Source organism: Phocoena sinus, chromosome 15 (genome assembly GCF_008692025.1).
Source record: "Phocoena sinus isolate mPhoSin1 chromosome 15, mPhoSin1.pri, whole genome shotgun sequence".
NCBI lineage: Eukaryota > Metazoa > Chordata > Mammalia > Artiodactyla > Phocoenidae > Phocoena > Phocoena sinus.
Genome location: NC_045777.1, coordinates 22,914,486 through 22,930,457, shown reverse-complemented (window position 1 = coordinate 22,930,457; position 15,972 = coordinate 22,914,486). Strand labels below are relative to the sequence as shown.

Sequence of the window (15,972 nt, the reverse complement as noted above, 5' to 3'; positions counted from 1 at the left end):
CAACAACAAAAAAAGAAATTTTAAAATGGGCAAAATATCTGAATAATCGTTTCTTCAAAGAAGACATACAAATGTCCAATCAGCACGTGAAGAGGTGTTCAAGATAACAAGTCTTTTGGGAAATGTTAATCAAAACCACAATGAGATACCACTTCACACCCAATAGGATGACTAGAAGACTAGTGTTAGTGAGGATGTGGAGAAACTGGAACCCTCACATTTTTGGTGGTAATATAAAACAACGCAGCACTGAAGAAAACAGTTTGGAAGCCCCTCAAAAGTTTAAACATAGAGTTAACAGATGACCCAGCAATTCCACTCTTAGATATATATCCAAAAAAGTGAATATATACATCCACACATAAACTTATACACCAACATTCATAGTAGCATTATTTATAATAGCCAAAAAGTGGAAACAACCCAAATATCAATCAACTGATAAATATGTAAACAAAATGTGGTATAGCAATAGAATGGAATACTCTTCAGCAATGAAAAGAATGAAGTACTGGGGCTTCCCTGGTGGCGCACTGGTTGAGAGTCCGCCTGCCGATGCAGGGGACACGGGTTCGTGCCCCGGTCCAGGAAGATCCCACATGCCGCGGAGCAACTGGGCCTGTGAGCCATGGCCGCTGAGCCTGCGCGTCCAGAGCCTGTGCTCAGCAATGGGAGAGGCCTGAGTACCGCAAAAAAAAAAAAAAAAAAAAAAAAGAATGAAGTACTGATACATGTTATAACGGAGATGGACCTTGAAAACATCATGCTAAGTGAAAGAAGACAGTCACAAAAGGCCACATATTATATGATTCCACTTACATTAAATTTCCAGAGTAAACAAATCCGGAGACAGAAGGTAGATTAGTGTTTGCCAGGGGATGAGGGGGAGGGGAAGTGGGGAGTGACTGCTAATGAGTATGTTGATTCTTGGGGGCTGATAAAATGTTCTGGAATTACATGGTGGTGATGGTTGTAGAACTCTGTGAGTATTCTAAAACCACTGAATTGTACACTTGAAAAGGGTGAATTTTATGGTATATAAAAATTATATAAATTTTAAAAATTATTTTAAACAGAGAAGTCCACAGCATGGAAGAAAATGTTTGCAAATCACATTATCTGATAAGGGATTAATATCCAGAATATATTAAAAAACTCTTACAACTCAACAACAAAAAAACAACCTGATTTTTTTCTGGGGGGGGCTCATGTCATTTAGCATGCGGGATCCTAGTTCCCTGACCAGGGATCAAACCCGTGCCCCCTGCAGTGGAAGCATGGAGTCTTAACCACTGGACCACCAGGGAAGTCCAACAACCTGATTTTTTAAATGGGCAAAGAATTTGAATAGACATTTCTCCAAAGAAGATACACAAATGGTCAATAAGCACATGAAAAGATACTTAATGTTAGTTATTATGGAAATACAAATCAAAACCACAATGAGATATCACTTCACACCCATTAGGATGACTATTATTTTTTTTTTTATAACTTTTTTTTTTTTTTTTTTTTTGCGGTATGCGGGCCCCTCAGTGTTGCGGCCTCTCCCGTTGCGGAGCACAGGCTCCGGACACGCAGGCTCAGCGGCCATGGCTCACGGGCCCAGCCACTCCGCGGCATGTGGGATCCTCCCAGACCGGGGCATGAACCCGTGTCCCCTGCATCGGCAGGCGGACTCTCAACCGCTGTGCCACCAGGGAAGCCCAGGATGACTATTATTAAAAAGAAAGAAAGGAAGGAAGGAAGGAAGGAAAAAAGGATGGAAGGAAGGAAGGGAGGAAGGAAGAAAGAAGAACAGAAAATAACAAGTGTTGGCGAGGATGTAGAGAAATTACAACCCTTGCGCACTGTTGGTGGGAATGTAAAATGGTACAGCTTCTGTGGAAAACAGTATGGCGGTTCCTCAAAAAAATTAAAAACAGAATTACCATATAATCCTGCAATTTTGCTTCTGGATATATACCCCCAAAGAATAAAAAGCAGGGACGTGAAAAGATATTTGTACTACACCCATGTTAATAGCAGCATTATTCACAACAGCCAAAGATGGAAAGAACCACATGTCTGGTGACAGATGAATGGATAAGCAAAATGTGGTCTCTCCACACAATGGAATATTATTTAGCCTTAAGAAGGAAAACAATTCTGACATATGCTAAAAAATGGATGAACCTTGAAGAAATTATGCTAAGTGAAATAAACTGGTCACAAAAGGACAAATACTGTTTGATTCCACTTATATGAGGGACCCAGAGTAGTCAAATTCATAGAGACAGAAAGTAGAATGATGGTTACCTAGCAGCTCAGGGAAAAGAACAGGGAGTTACTATTTAATGGCTACAGAATTTATCAATAGTTCTGGAGATGGATGGTAGTGATAGTTGTACAACAATGTGAATGTACTTAATGCCACTGAACTGTACACTTAAAATTGGTTAAAATGATAAATTTTGTTACTTTACCACACACACACACACACACACACACACAGAGAGAGAAGGAGATCAAAGAAATATGATAACCTTGGATTGGCTACTGGACCAGAAAGAAATTTTTTATAAAGGACATTATTGGGATAATTGGCAAAACCTGAATATGGATTGTAAATTAGATAATAGTATTAAATCGGGACTTCCGTGGTGGCACAGTGGATAAGAATCCGCCTGCCAATGCAGGGGACACGGGTTCGAGCCCTGGTCCGGGAAGATCCCACATGCCGCAGAGCAACTAAGCCCGTGTGCCACAACTACTGAGCCTGCGCTCTAGAGCCCGCGAGCCACAACTACTGAGCCCGTGTGCCACAGCTACTAAGCCCACATGCTTATAGCCCATGCTCCGCAACAAGAGAAGCCACCGCGGTGAGAAGCCCACACACCGCAAGGAAGAGTAGCCCCTGCTCACCACAACTAGAGAAAGCCTGCGCAGCAATGAAGACCCAATGCAGCCAAAAAATATATATATATAGTATTAGGGCTTCCCTGGTGGCGCAGTGGTTGAGAGTCCACCTGCCGATGCAGGGGACACGGGTTCGTGCCCCGGTCCAGGACGATGCCACGGAGCGGCTAGGCCCGTGAGCCATGGCTGCTGAGCCTGCACGTCCAGAGCCTGTGCTCCGCAATGGGAGAGGCCACAACAGTGAGAGGCCCACGCACCGCAAAAAAAAAAAAAAAATTGTGAATCACTATATTGTACACCTGTAACTTATAATACTGTACATCAACTATATTTCAATAAAAATTTTTTCCTGATTTTAATCACTGTAACATGGATATGTAATATAATCTCCTTTTTAGGAGATACTCACTGAAGTATTTCGGGGTAAAAGGGCTTGATGTGTGCAACTTACTCTCAGATGGCTGGGGAGGAGGATACACGCACGCACACACACACACACACACACACACACACACACACACACAAGACAGTATAATAAAGCCAAATGTTAACAATGAGAGAACCTGAGTGAAGGTATATAGGAGCTCTTTGTACAGTTCTTATAACTTTACTGTAAGTTTGAAACTATTTCAAAGTAAAGTTTTAAAAATTTAATATGTCCAAAACAGAACTTCTGATCTCTCACTAAACCTGCTCCTTCCATAAGAGACTCATTTTAGAAAATGGCAGCTCTTTCTCTCCAGCTGCTCAGACCAGAACCCTTGGAGTCTTCAAGTCTTCCTTGACTCTCACACACATACCAATCTATGCGAAAATCCTATTGGATGCAACTTCAAAATATGTCCAGATGGGAATTCCCTGGTGATCCAGTGGTTAAGACTCCACGCTTTCACTGCCGAGGGCCCAGGTTTGATCTCTGGTCGGGGAAGTAAGATCCTACAAGCCGCACTGCATGGCCACCCTCCCTCCCGAGCCAAAAAAATATGTCCAGAATCCCATCACTTCTCCCACTGCCACCACACTAGTCTGGACACCTCATCCTGTTGAATAGCTCCTCACTGGTCTCCCTGCTTCCCCCTCCCCAACCCCAAAGGGGATTCAGTTAGAACATAAGCCAGATCACGCCACCCTTCTGCTCAGAACTCTCTGATGTCTTACAGCGGCCTCCGAGTGTAAGCAGGTAGGTTAAGGGGTCCCTGGAGAAAGAGAACCAGGAATGGCTTTCTTGACATAAGAGAAGTCATTTTGGCCTAAGTCATTCTGTGATCTAAGCCTGACCACAATGCTTGCCCTTGAACAGATCTCAGTAATTAATGATCTTAAGAGAACAAAGGAATGCAGGAACAGAGAAAAGGCAGTCAGACAACAGTGCACTGATAGAGCAGAGTCCTAGCTCCTCCTCAAGGGACAGGCATAATAACTTGTCTTTGCGCCCTGCAGGGACTAAGACCCCCACCCCAGGCGGAGGATAACGCTGACCCTCCTGACTTCAGCTAAAGCTTGGACCTTGGCCCCATTTCCACGCGGATTTCTGCTCTGCTCAAGCCCCTTCATGAATATGCATGTACCCTTAGCTTAAAACTTCCCCCGTTTTGCTGTTCAGGGAAACACTGCTTTGGGAAAGATCACCAGTAAGATTCTCCTTACTGGCTGCAAGTAATAATAAATCCTTCCTTCTCCAGATCTTTGGCGTGTTAGGGTCTATTGGCTTGACACCCACCAAGAGGCAAATCCAGTTTTGGGGTAACACAAGGATCCCCGGGCTAGGTCCCTAGTGCTTCTCAGACCTCCTCTCCCACCCCCCTCCCCTCAGTCACACTGACCTCCCGCTGCTCCTTGACCGTGACCTGGCCAAGCTCCCCCTACAGGGCTTCTGCCTCAGAGGCTCACTGGGCTGGCTCACTCCCTCACATCCTTCAGCGCTGCCCAGATGTCACTTCCTGGGAGGCAGCCCCACCTCCTGTTACTCTCTCTCCCCTCACCTAGTTTTATTCTCCCTCAAGGCATTTATTTCTACCCTCCAAGCCATGGAGCCACTTGTTCATGGTATTTCCCTCCACAAGAACAAATGCTTCCTGAGTGCAATTACTTGAGTACTTACCCCAGCACCCAAGCACAGTGCCTGGCAGGTAGCAGGTGTCAGTTAATATTTACAGAGTAAGTAACTGGGCGTTGAAAAGTTCCTTGGGAACGTCCGTGTTGGATCAAAGGGGAGAGAGAGCAGGACGGCAGTCCAGGTAGGGGCTGTTGGGTAAGGTGTTGCCTCACGGGTCAAACTGATGGACCTGATGCCCGAGGGCAGAGGGGATGGGTCTGTCCTTCCAGACTCCATCCTCCAACTCAGGCCAACAAGAGGGGGACAGGGGGTGCAGCCCCTTTGGCAAGGATGCTCCGGGGGTCCGCTAGCCCCTGCTCCTCTCGCTGGCTCCCCAGGGTCTACGTGGGTCTTTCTGGCCACTCTTTCACTGAATTCTCACCACCACACTCCCATTTTACAGGTGAGGAAACTGAGGGCACCTAGAGAGAAGAATGACTTGGCTGAGGTGGGCTGTCCCCAGTACGGTCCTACCCAGCTTTCATGTGCGCCCCACACCCCAGGAGGCTGCCTGCTGGCTCTGTATGAGGCTAGTGGGTTCTGACACGCCTCTTCTGTGGGACTGGAAAAAAGCCATACTTGGCCTGGTGGAAGGAGGCCCTCCCCCGGGAATGGGCTGGGCAGCGCGCCTTTGGGGGAAAGATGGGGGTAGGGTCTGAGGACTAGAGGCCCCTGCATGTTCTGCGGGCCTCGCAGGAGACGAAGGGCCGGCCCATATAAACCCCCTTCCCCGGGCAGTCCAGGCCCCCTACTCACCCCCGTCACCTCCCCGGTCCACGATGGGGAAGGCCCTGGCAGCCTGGGGGTTCACCCGGGAACACCCCGCCTCCCGGGGCCGTGGGTCGAGGCCAAATAAGGCCGGGGCTGCCGCGGCCCCGCCCCCATCCCGCCGCTGCCGCACATTCTTCTGCCTTGTAAGGCCCGGCGCCGCGCCCCGCCCCGCGCCCCCGCCGCGCCCAGCCCGGACCCCACCGACGGCCCGCCAGCCCCGGCTCCGCACCCGCTCCGCGCACCGAGCCAGCGCCTTCTCCGCACCAGGTGGGAGCCCGGCGACCCGGGTGGTCTAGTGTGGGCGGTGTGACGGCCGCGGCCCGAACTTGGGGACGCAGGGAGGTGTCGGAGGGCCTCTGGGCAGGGACAGCTCGTGGGCCTGGCTGGGGCTGCGAGGTTGCTCGGTCTGACGGGGATTCTGGCTGGGTCTGGGCAGCAGGGAGACTGTTCCCGGCTCCGGGAACCAGTAGGCCTATGGCCAGGGAAGACTGTCCGGGCCCTGACTCTTTGCTGTGCAGTTAGAGGTGCCAAGCCCAGGACTCGGGATGCCCGGGAGGACGGTAGGACGTGTGGCTGCTGGTGTTCCCTGCCCTAAGGGACCCATATGTGTCCTCCAGAGCGTCCGTGTCCCATCCCCCATCTCCTGGGGCAGGAGAGAAGGATGGAGACCGGAGTAACCCCCGTCCACACACACACACACACACACACACACACACACACACACACACACACACACACACACTGAGGCTGTGTGCCGCGCCCTGGGGCTTGCCCACTCTGAGCCGTCTGCCCACCTGGGCCTGCTGGGTGGGGAAGTTGCGCCAGGGGCCCTCTGCGGGCTCACCCCGCCCCCCCGGCTGGACAAGGACCTGGACTTCAGGACCTGGTCCCCGCGCCTCCCCAGCCCTCCAGCTGCTCTGGCTGCTCTCAGGAAAGGGTCAGATAACTGCCTCAGATGAGGTGACTTTACCAGCAAGGCATCTGGCACTTCCAGCCATAGGGACCATGAGGTAATGGGGGACACAGGCCTTGTCTTTGCTGTTACGGTGGGATTTCAGGCACCAGAAAGGGGGATGTGGCACCTAGTTGCAGCAGGCCAAGTGCCCGCTATATGGGATCGCCGGTGGCTAGGATCCCCAGAAGGATGAGGGGACGGCTCCAGGGCTAAGAGGCCAGCCTGTCTCTGACCCAGTCCCTCAACCAAGACTGGAAACTGCCTCTGGTCACAAAGAGTCCTCAGCCCCTCAGTAGCCATCCACCCACCATGAAAGGCCATTTGCCACCCCCAGACCCACCCCTAGCCCAGGGGTCCTGGCTTCCAGTTGGACTCTACCCCTCTCATGGACACACCACTTCACGGGCCTCCGTTCTTTTAATTGCACGGTGAGGGGCGCCCCACTCTCCCCACCCTGCTTCCCAAGGCTGCTGGGATGGACAAACTGTACAGTTCAGTGCTCCAAGCCCTGTCACAGCCCCTCAGCACAAGAGGACGGGGATGGGGTGGCCAGGGAGGCAGGGGAGCCCCCCTAGTATCAGAGCAGTGGGTGAGCTCTTGGCCACTCCCGCCTTTGGTCGCGGCTTTCTCTCTCATCCTGCCACGTCTGCCCTAGAACTTTACGGGGGCGGGGGGGGGGGGGTGGTGACAGTGATGATAACCATCACAGCCTCTGCTGGGCACAGTGGACTTCTCCTCAGCTGCCTTCTGTGGGTGCCATGAGTCAAAGTTCCCAGAGAACACCTGGCTCAGTGAAGGAGTGGGCCCCTCGAAGCACTAACCACAGGACACGGTGGCACTCCCTGCCGACAGCACCATCCCACTCCCACCCAGGTCAAGGGTGGGAAAGGCTTTTGTCTACCCACCCTCAACCACAGGAGAAACCCTGAGGGCCAGGTGTGTCAGTCCAGTGGGACCCAGTGGGACAGTCTATAACTATAGGCAGCTGTGGCTCTGGGGAAGGACTGGGGCTGGCCAGCACCCCAGCTCAGGGCTTAAGATCTCAAAGGCCAAAGACGGCAAATGGCTTGAACAAGGTCATGAGATACAGGCCTGGCGACAGATCGAGGAGCACTTAAGGCTTCCTGCAGATCCTCAACAAAGGGACTCAGGGCAGAGGAAAGAGGGCAGCAGTCCTGGGGCCTCGGCCAGGCCCACAACTGCCCCAGCTGAGGGCACATGGCCCTAGGTCTTCAGGGGCACAGTCCCCACTAGCCATGACAAGGGTTCAGGGAAAGAGCCCCTTGCTGGGCCTCAGTTTCCCCATCTGTACAGTGGGGCCAGCAGGCTGGCTGCAGTTGCCCTTCATAGTCATTCATTAAACAAGCATCTGTGAGCACCACGATGGGCTTAGGTTTAAATCGGGGGACTTACACCAGCCCTGATTGATTGTGAGGGAGAAAGACCTTTAAGTGCTTACTGTCAAAGCCAGCGTGGGGTAACTGCTCCCCAAGGGCTGCCTGAAGAACTGGGCTGGAGAAGGAAGGGCATTCCAGGGGGAAGGACCAAGAAGGAAAGTCGGGGTGGGGGGGATCTGGGGAGCAGACATAGATGGCAGGAGGGACGCCATGAGGGATGCCATGGCCAGTCAGAGAGCAGGGCAGGAGGGGTTCACACAGGGCCTTTGATGCCAGGCTGAGGGGCCAAGACTTGCTGGGGGAGGGGAGGAGATGGCGGGCCCTCAAGGGTTTCAAGGTGAAGTGTCTGGGTCTGTATGCAATGGGTGAGACAGGCTCGGAGGCCAGGTCTAAACAAGGGTGACAGGAAGCTGGGCTTCTGAGACGGGGGGGAGCTCTATGCTCCTATAAGCACTGAGGAGTGAGAACAAGGGGTAGGGCCCAAATCAGGTCTATCTCCCACCCTAAGGGGCTGGTCAAGTGTGGACAGGTGGGGGGAAGGGAGACTGCCCAGAGCACTGGCCTTCCAGAACCTCCAGAGGAGGGAGGGCAGAGGGATGGGGAGGAGGAGAGGATGAGGAATGTCAGGAATGCGTGCCGCTGACCCAGCTCCTTCCTGCTGGTGGGGGCAGGGAGCCTCAGAGCCTCTTACAAGGCAACCCACCTTGTAAGCCGGAGAGAGATGGACAGTGTAAATGCTATTGAGGCTTAAAGGAGATAAAGCATGGAAATGGTTGGCACCGAACCCAATCCTAAGTGTCTTACCCAAACAGTCACAGCAAAAATAGCTTCCTCTGTGCCGGGCACCATGCCAGGGGCTTCTTGGGCACTAAGTCAATTAATCCCTTCGGCTGGGCACTCCTATCCCATTCCCAGATGAGTATACTCACTCAGAGAGGTACAGGAAGTTGTTTCAGATCACACAGGGCCAACACTGTATGCTTCTGTGATGAGCTGGGTGGCAGAAGCCCCAGGCCTATGGGAGCAGGAGACCGGCCCAGGCGCTGACAGCCGAGCAGGGGCAGGCCAGAAGATTCTCTGGCCTGGGGTCACAGGAGGCTCTCCCACTTACACCCACTGCCTACAGGAAAGCCCCACACGCCCGCAGCCAAGATGTCCAGTAAACGGGCCAAGGCCAAGACCACCAAGAAGCGGCCACAGCGGGCCACATCCAACGTCTTCGCAATGTTTGACCAGTCCCAGATCCAGGAGTTTAAGGAGGCCTTCAACATGATTGACCAGAACCGAGATGGCTTCATTGACAAGGAGGACTTGCATGACATGCTGGCCTCGCTGGGTGAGCAGGGGCGGGGTGTGGGAGTCCAAGTGGGCCCAGCAAGGGCTGCAGCTGGAGCAGGCAGTGGGGCTGCTCATCCCTTACGGAACACTTCCTGTGCACTGACATGAGGCACCCACCCTGGAGAGTAGCTGCCATCACTTTCTCCATTTAGCAGGTAGGGAAACTGAGGCACAGAGCAGTTTGCCACTGGACTTGAACCCAGACAGGCCCACTCCAGGGCAGGACTGCCTCAGGCAGATTTGTGGATTGGGCTGCCCGGTACCATTTGCTTTAAAGAAAGGGATCAGCAACTACAAGAAAGTTTGAACTGCATGGACTTTCCATTGTACAAGGGGGAAACTGAGGCCTTAGAAGGGAGGCCAGGGTGTCTGCCCCCCTCCTTCAGAGGTCACCTGTGTCAGGCTCCGAGAGGCTGACTCCAGTGATTTCCCCAGAATCAGAATCAGAGCTGAAAGGGCTCAGGAATCTAGTGCATCTCACCATTGCTCAGATGGGGAAACTGAGGCCCAGAGGCCAGGCCTCCAGACACCAGCCCCCAGCCTGTGGCTCTGCTTCCACATCCCTCCCCATGTGCTAGCCACAGACAACCACCCTCAACCCAAGTTCCTGGTGCCCCCTTCATCCAGGTGAGAGCATCTAGGCCAGACACTGGCTGGGGGAGGGGGTGGTCTCTGGCAGTAGAGGTGGCAGCCTATGGCCAGATAGGCCGGAGTCAGTCCCTGGCATTGGCCCTCACAGCTGGGCAGTCCTGCTCTGTGCCTGTTTCCCCTCCTGTGCAATGGTGACCGTGGCCCTTGTGTGCACCCCCAGGGTGTCTGGTGGGAGGAGCAAGCAATGTAGAGGGAGCAGGAGGGCTGACGTCACACACTGCCCCCACGCTCGGCACCACACCCCTCCCAGCTTCAGGTCAGACTCACCTGAAGGCTCCCTCCCTGAGGAGGTCACCAGCAGGAAGGAGGACTGAGGCCCGGCGAGGGGAGGAGCTGTGAGTCCCGATGTCACAGCTCTTCAGGCCTCAGCCATCCCATGGGGACAGAGCAGAGTGTGTGAGGCTCAGAGGAGACAGGGACACGAAGACTCCTTTCCATTTATGAGGCAGCGCCTGCACCCGGGGCCCTCAACCCCAGAGACTTGATGACAGGCCTGGGCATCTACCCAGAAAAATCCTCACTCCTGTTTGTAGCTCGTGTCAGTGAGTCCACAGATCAATCATGGCCTCCGGTTAAGAACATCATCCTCTGGGAATTCCCTGGCGGTCCAGTGGTTAGGACCCCACAATTCCACTGCAGGGGGCATGGGTTGGATCCCTGGTCGGGGAACTCAGATCCTGCATGCCGCACCGGCATGCCCAAAAACAAAAAAAAAGGAACATCCTCCTCAGGTTAAAAAACAAGAGCAGGGCTTCCCCGGTGGGGCAGTGGTTGAGAGTCCACCTGCCGATGCAGGGGACACAGGTTCGTGCCCCCGTCCGGGAAGATCCCACGTGCCGCAGAGCGGCTGGGCCCGTGAGCCATGGCCGCTGGGCCTGCGCGTCCGGAGCCTGTGCTCCGCAACAGGAGAGGCCACAACAGTGAGAGGCCCGCGTACAGCAAAAAAAAAAAAAAAAAAAAACAAGTGCCGCAAATAATAAAATAATAACAAGAAGCAGCTCTGCAGGTATTATCTTAAATCTCAAAGCAATCCTATTAGGTAGGTGTGATTATTATTCCCACTTTATAAATGAGGAAACAGAGGCTCAGAGAAGTTAAGTAATCTGCCCACGGTCACACAGCTACTAAGTGGTAGAGCTGGGATTTGAACCAGCAGTTGATTCAAATCCACAGGGCCAATGCCAATCATTGTTCTGCCTATTTTACAGCCATTGCCTTCTTCACCTTCACAGTTCTCCTCAGAGGCAGGGGAAACAGGCATAGAGCTGGGATTCAAACCCTAACCTGTGTGGCACCAAAGCTCACTGGTTTAACTACTTTCAAAACTCTGCCTGGGACCTGGGGTCTGGCTGCCTGGCTTCAAATGCGGGCTCTACTCCTTACTCGCTGTGTGACTAAGGACAAGTCCTAACCTCTGGGCCTCAGGTCCCACACCTGTGAAGGGGGATAAGACGGCTGACCTCACAGGTGGTGAAAGTTAAAGCAATAAGGCACATGGAGCACGGGACGCCGTGAGCGGTCAGCAGATGGGGGCCCTTATACTTCAGTGAGCATTACCCATGGCGGACATCCAGACCCCAGACCTGAGGAGGAAAGTGGTCAAGGCCACCTGCCAGGAGAGCGGGGAGGGAGCAGTCAGAGAGCTGGCCGTCCCAGAGACATGCTTTACAGTTTACAAAACGTACCGTCACCTGTCTGTGGGGCCATGAAGGGAGGGGACAGGGAGGAGGGAGGGGACGGGAGGGGACAGCAGGCACAAATGGCCCTCCCATCACAGGGAAGAACCCCACGGACGAGTACCTGGAGGGCATGATGAGCGAGGCCCCGGGGCCCATCAACTTCACGATGTTCCTCACCATGTTTGGGGAGAAGCTGAATGGCACGGACCCCGAGGACGTGATCCGCAACGCCTTCGCCTGCTTCGACGAGGAGGCCTCAGGTCGGCAGCCTCTGGATGGAGGCCTGGACAGGGCTGGGCCTGCACACCTCCCCCAGGGCACCCCCACGTACGCCGGGGGGACCCGGCCACGCTTGCCCCCAAAGGCCAGAACAGAAACCACCCGTTTCTGTTGGCAGAACCATAAAAGCTATGCTACTTTCTTGTTTTCTCCCCCAAATGCGAGACTAAAACAGCCCACATCCACCAAGCTTTCCCATTTCCTAGTTCACCTGTTGGCCCAACACACCAGGCCTCTGCTTTCTACCCTTCCGGACACCAAACCATTTCAGGCCCTCTGGCCAACGAGGTACAGAAACCAGCCCCCATCCTCGAATCTTCCAAAGGGCTTCTATGTCACAGCCGGTGTCTCCCAGGGACAGGCCAGAGCGATGCTGGTAGCTGCTTCAGCAGTTTCTCAGGGGCCACAGGCACACCCCTGGCCTAAGTGTGTTCGAGCATTTTCCTGCCATCACAGTCCCCTACCAGCCTGGCATATTCTCATCCCCATTTTCCAGATCAAACAGGCAAAGAGAGGTTAAGTAACTTGCCCAAGGTCACACAGCTAGAAAGAAGGGGGAGATCAGCATTCAAACTCAGGCAGTGGAACTCTGGGGCTCAGGCTCTTAAAGCAGGACATAGCCAGCACCGCCCCCCAGCCCCAGGTCCGCTGCAGAAACACCTCGCCGACAGTCCCACGGCGGAACTCTTCCCTATGGGCCCTGGCGACCTTGAACTGAACATAGACCAGGGCTGTGGCTTTTCCTGGCCTCTCTGGGGTCTGAAAGGGCTGGTGGGGGCCCCGGGGGTAGAGGGTGTTAGGTGTGTCATGGCCCGAGTCCCTGTCTCATGGCCCTGGCCCTGCCCCCCCCACACCCCCCCCCCAGGTTTCATCCACGAGGACCACCTCCGGGAGCTGCTCACCACCATGGGCGACCGCTTCACAGACGAGGAAGTGGATGAGATGTACCGCGAGGCGCCCATTGATAAGAAAGGCAACTTCAACTACGTGGAGTTCACCCGCATCCTCAAACATGGCGCCAAGGACAAAGACGACTAGGCCAGGCCAGCCCCCCGTGCCCAGGCCCGCGTCCCAGTCACCTGCTCCCTCAGCCACTGTCTGCCCCGGCTCTGCCCACAAACCCGCGAGCCCACAGGCCCCTCTCTAGAGGATCCTCTCTCTGAGGGGCTAGGGTCCCAGCTCCTAGTGGAGGGAACAGGTTGAGAGAGTGCAGTGCCAGGCAGGGGGCGGAGCCAACGTGAGGCGGGGGTTCCCCCCGTGACCCTCCAAGGAAACCCCATCTTCTTGGGAACTGGGCCAGAAGCTGGACCTGGAAGCACCAGGGGAAGGCCCCTCAAGAGAGCCCAGGCCCCAGCTGTTGCCCGCCCACTCCCAGGCTGCTCCCCACGGGCAGGGCCCTGCGTCCTGGTCTGGGACACCACTGCACGTGCAACCCTGTGCAGGGCATGAAAACCCTTCCCCAGCCACTGCCACAAGCACGCGAACCTCACCCAGGCCCCCCCTCAGAGGACAGGATGCCAGTCCTGTCCCCTGCACCCTGCCCAGCCACCAGAGCACGCGCCACCCCGCCGGGAGTGCGCTCCAGAAGATGCATGTAGGGTGGGTGTTTGTCTCGGTGAGGCAGAATGTCAAATAGAAGGCTGAGCACTGCCTTTGGTCTGTGTGTCTGTGACTGGGGTGAAATAAAGGAGCCCCCATGCCCCAAACGCCCTCCCACCCTCTCCTTCCATCCCCCGGGGCCGCCCTGATCCTCTCCAACCCGGCCCCTGGCCCAGGGAAGGCTCAGCTGAGACCAGACGAGCAGTGGGGAGCAGACAGAGGTGCTGAGGGGAAAAGCCCTCCTGGGAGGGAGAGGGCAGAGTGGGGAGGACCCACAGGAATCACCACAGCAAATCCCAGTGGGGGGTCTGGGCCTCTGAGGGGGCAGCGGTCAAGGTCACAGTGTTCAGGACCACAGCCTGGATCTCCAGGGTCACTCAGGTGGTCCTGGAAGGACAGGGAGGCTTTGGGAACAGTGAGAAGGGCTCATCCCATTAGCTCAGGGATGGAGACGAGAATGAATGGATTCCTTGCGGGCAGCTCCAGGCAGCTGCCAGGTGTGTTCTGAGCTGCACCCGCCATAGCTGGAGGGTCAGTTCAGCCACATGACCAGGAGCACAGCAAGCCAGAGCTTTTCACATCCCACAAGTGCAAGAGACAGGCAGACGGGGTCCCTGTTACATCTGAACGATGGGGACACTGACCACGGTGCCTGGAGCATAAGAGGAGGGGAAATAATGGTTGAATGAACAGAGAGTCAATAGGGACAGGGACTGCCTGAGGTCACCCAGTGGGTCTGGGGCAGAAAGAGAGCTGGACCTTGGCCTCTGGACCTTCCATGGGGCTCAGGCCAGGGCTGGACACATCCCGCTGACCCCAGCAGGGAGGAGGTGCTGGGCCCCGATTGGGCCTGCTGCCTTCCCTAAGGGTCACCCAGAGCCAGCCAGCCACAGTGCATGACAAAGGTCTGAGATCAGAGCCAAGGGAGCACTGAGCACTACGGGGATTCTGCACTGGCCCAGGAGGCCTAACCTCCCACAGGCCTCTGCCCCTATCGGGGCTCCAGGCCCCTTCCAGCCGAGCCCTGGTCAGAGCCCCATGAAACCCCTCCTCCTGCCTCCAAATTGAGCCCAACAAGTCCCAATCGCAACTTTAGATGGAGCCAGCCCCGAATGAGTCCCAACCAGGCCCAAACACTCCCCAGACTCAGTCCCAACCACACCGCACCCTTGATCCTGACCCCAGACTGTGGGCCCCAAGCAACCCTCGCCCGAACCCCACGCTGAGCGTGGCCACCCACTCACTGCAGCCAGCTCCCAGGACTCCCAGAGCACTGGCCTGACACCGGGGACACAGATCACTCGGCGGGGCCACTGTGGCACCAAAGGCCTTCCTGGAAGAAGGCAGGGACATGCGGTCAGGAACAAACCTCCTCGATCCCAGCCCCCAGTTTTTTTTTTGTTTTTTTTTTTTGTGGTACGCGGGCCTCTCACTGTTGTGGCCTCTCCCATTGCGGAGCGCAGGCTCCAGACGTGCAGGCTCAGCGGCCATGGCTCACGGGCCCAGCCGCTCCACGGCATGTGGGATCTTCCCGGACCGGGGCACGAACCCGTGTCCCCTTCATCGGCAGGCAGACTCTCAACCACTGCGCCACCAGGGAAGCCCCCAACTCCCAGTTTTGTCACAAGCCTACTCCCCCTCTGCCCCAGAGAGAGAAGGCTTCACACCCAGGTGTGGGTGGGACAGAACCAGTGCAGCCTCACTGGTTTCAGAGCTGGCCTGGGGCTCACAGGACCCAGGGGATGGGAAAAGTGAAGTGTTCTGTGTGGAAGGGCAGGCCAGCAGGCCAGGGGGAATCTGCAGGAGCCGCTAAGAGGGAAAGGGTGTTGCAGGGAATGGAAATGGCCTGAACAAAAGTCTGGGAGTAGGAGTGCATGTGGTACACACTCAGGAGCCAGGGGGAAGGCGGTTTTTCACTCATTAATTTATTAACATCTCACAGCAGCTTTTCAGAAAAGCAGCAGCAGCAGCTAATGTTTTATTTCTCACAGGCAACATTTAGAGGTAACAGTGAAGCACCCCCAGAACTTTCAAAGTCTGGCACAAAACTCAGAAGACACACACACACACACACACAAAGACCAGTGGATTTAAATGCATGAAGACTAAATGCTTCTGTAGGGCTAAAGAAACCATAAGCAAAGTTAAAACCAAATACAGATCGGGAGAAAATACTTGTAGTGTGATTAATAAAAAATGTCAATGACACTATCCTATAAAAAGAGCTTCAACCATTCAATATGAAAAAGGCAGAGAGTCCCCTCGCAGTCCAGTGGTTAGGACCTGGTCAGGGCAGCCAAAAAAGAAAAG

General features: G+C 54.7%; 1 protein-coding gene across 2 annotated transcripts; it reads left to right on the top strand.

Moving 5' to 3' along the window:
• Window positions 1-5,767: 5,767 nt before the first annotated feature.
• Window positions 5,768-13,715, top strand: MYL9 (myosin light chain 9). 2 transcript variants are annotated; one of them, XM_032605847.1, is made up of 4 exons: window positions 5,894-6,031; window positions 9,243-9,452; window positions 11,883-12,044; window positions 12,929-13,715. In XM_032605847.1, exons 2-4 carry the CDS (start codon window positions 9,269-9,271, stop codon window positions 13,099-13,101), a joined length of 519 nt encoding a protein of 172 aa, XP_032461738.1. In that variant the 5' UTR covers window positions 5,894-6,031; window positions 9,243-9,268; the 3' UTR covers window positions 13,102-13,715. The 2 variants fall into 2 exon arrangements, with proteins under 2 accessions (XP_032461739.1, XP_032461738.1); XM_032605848.1 differs by lacking the exons at window positions 11,883-12,044; window positions 12,929-13,715 and having other exon boundaries at window positions 5,768-6,031; window positions 9,243-11,815.
• The last annotated feature ends 2,257 nt before the right edge of the window (window positions 13,716-15,972 follow it).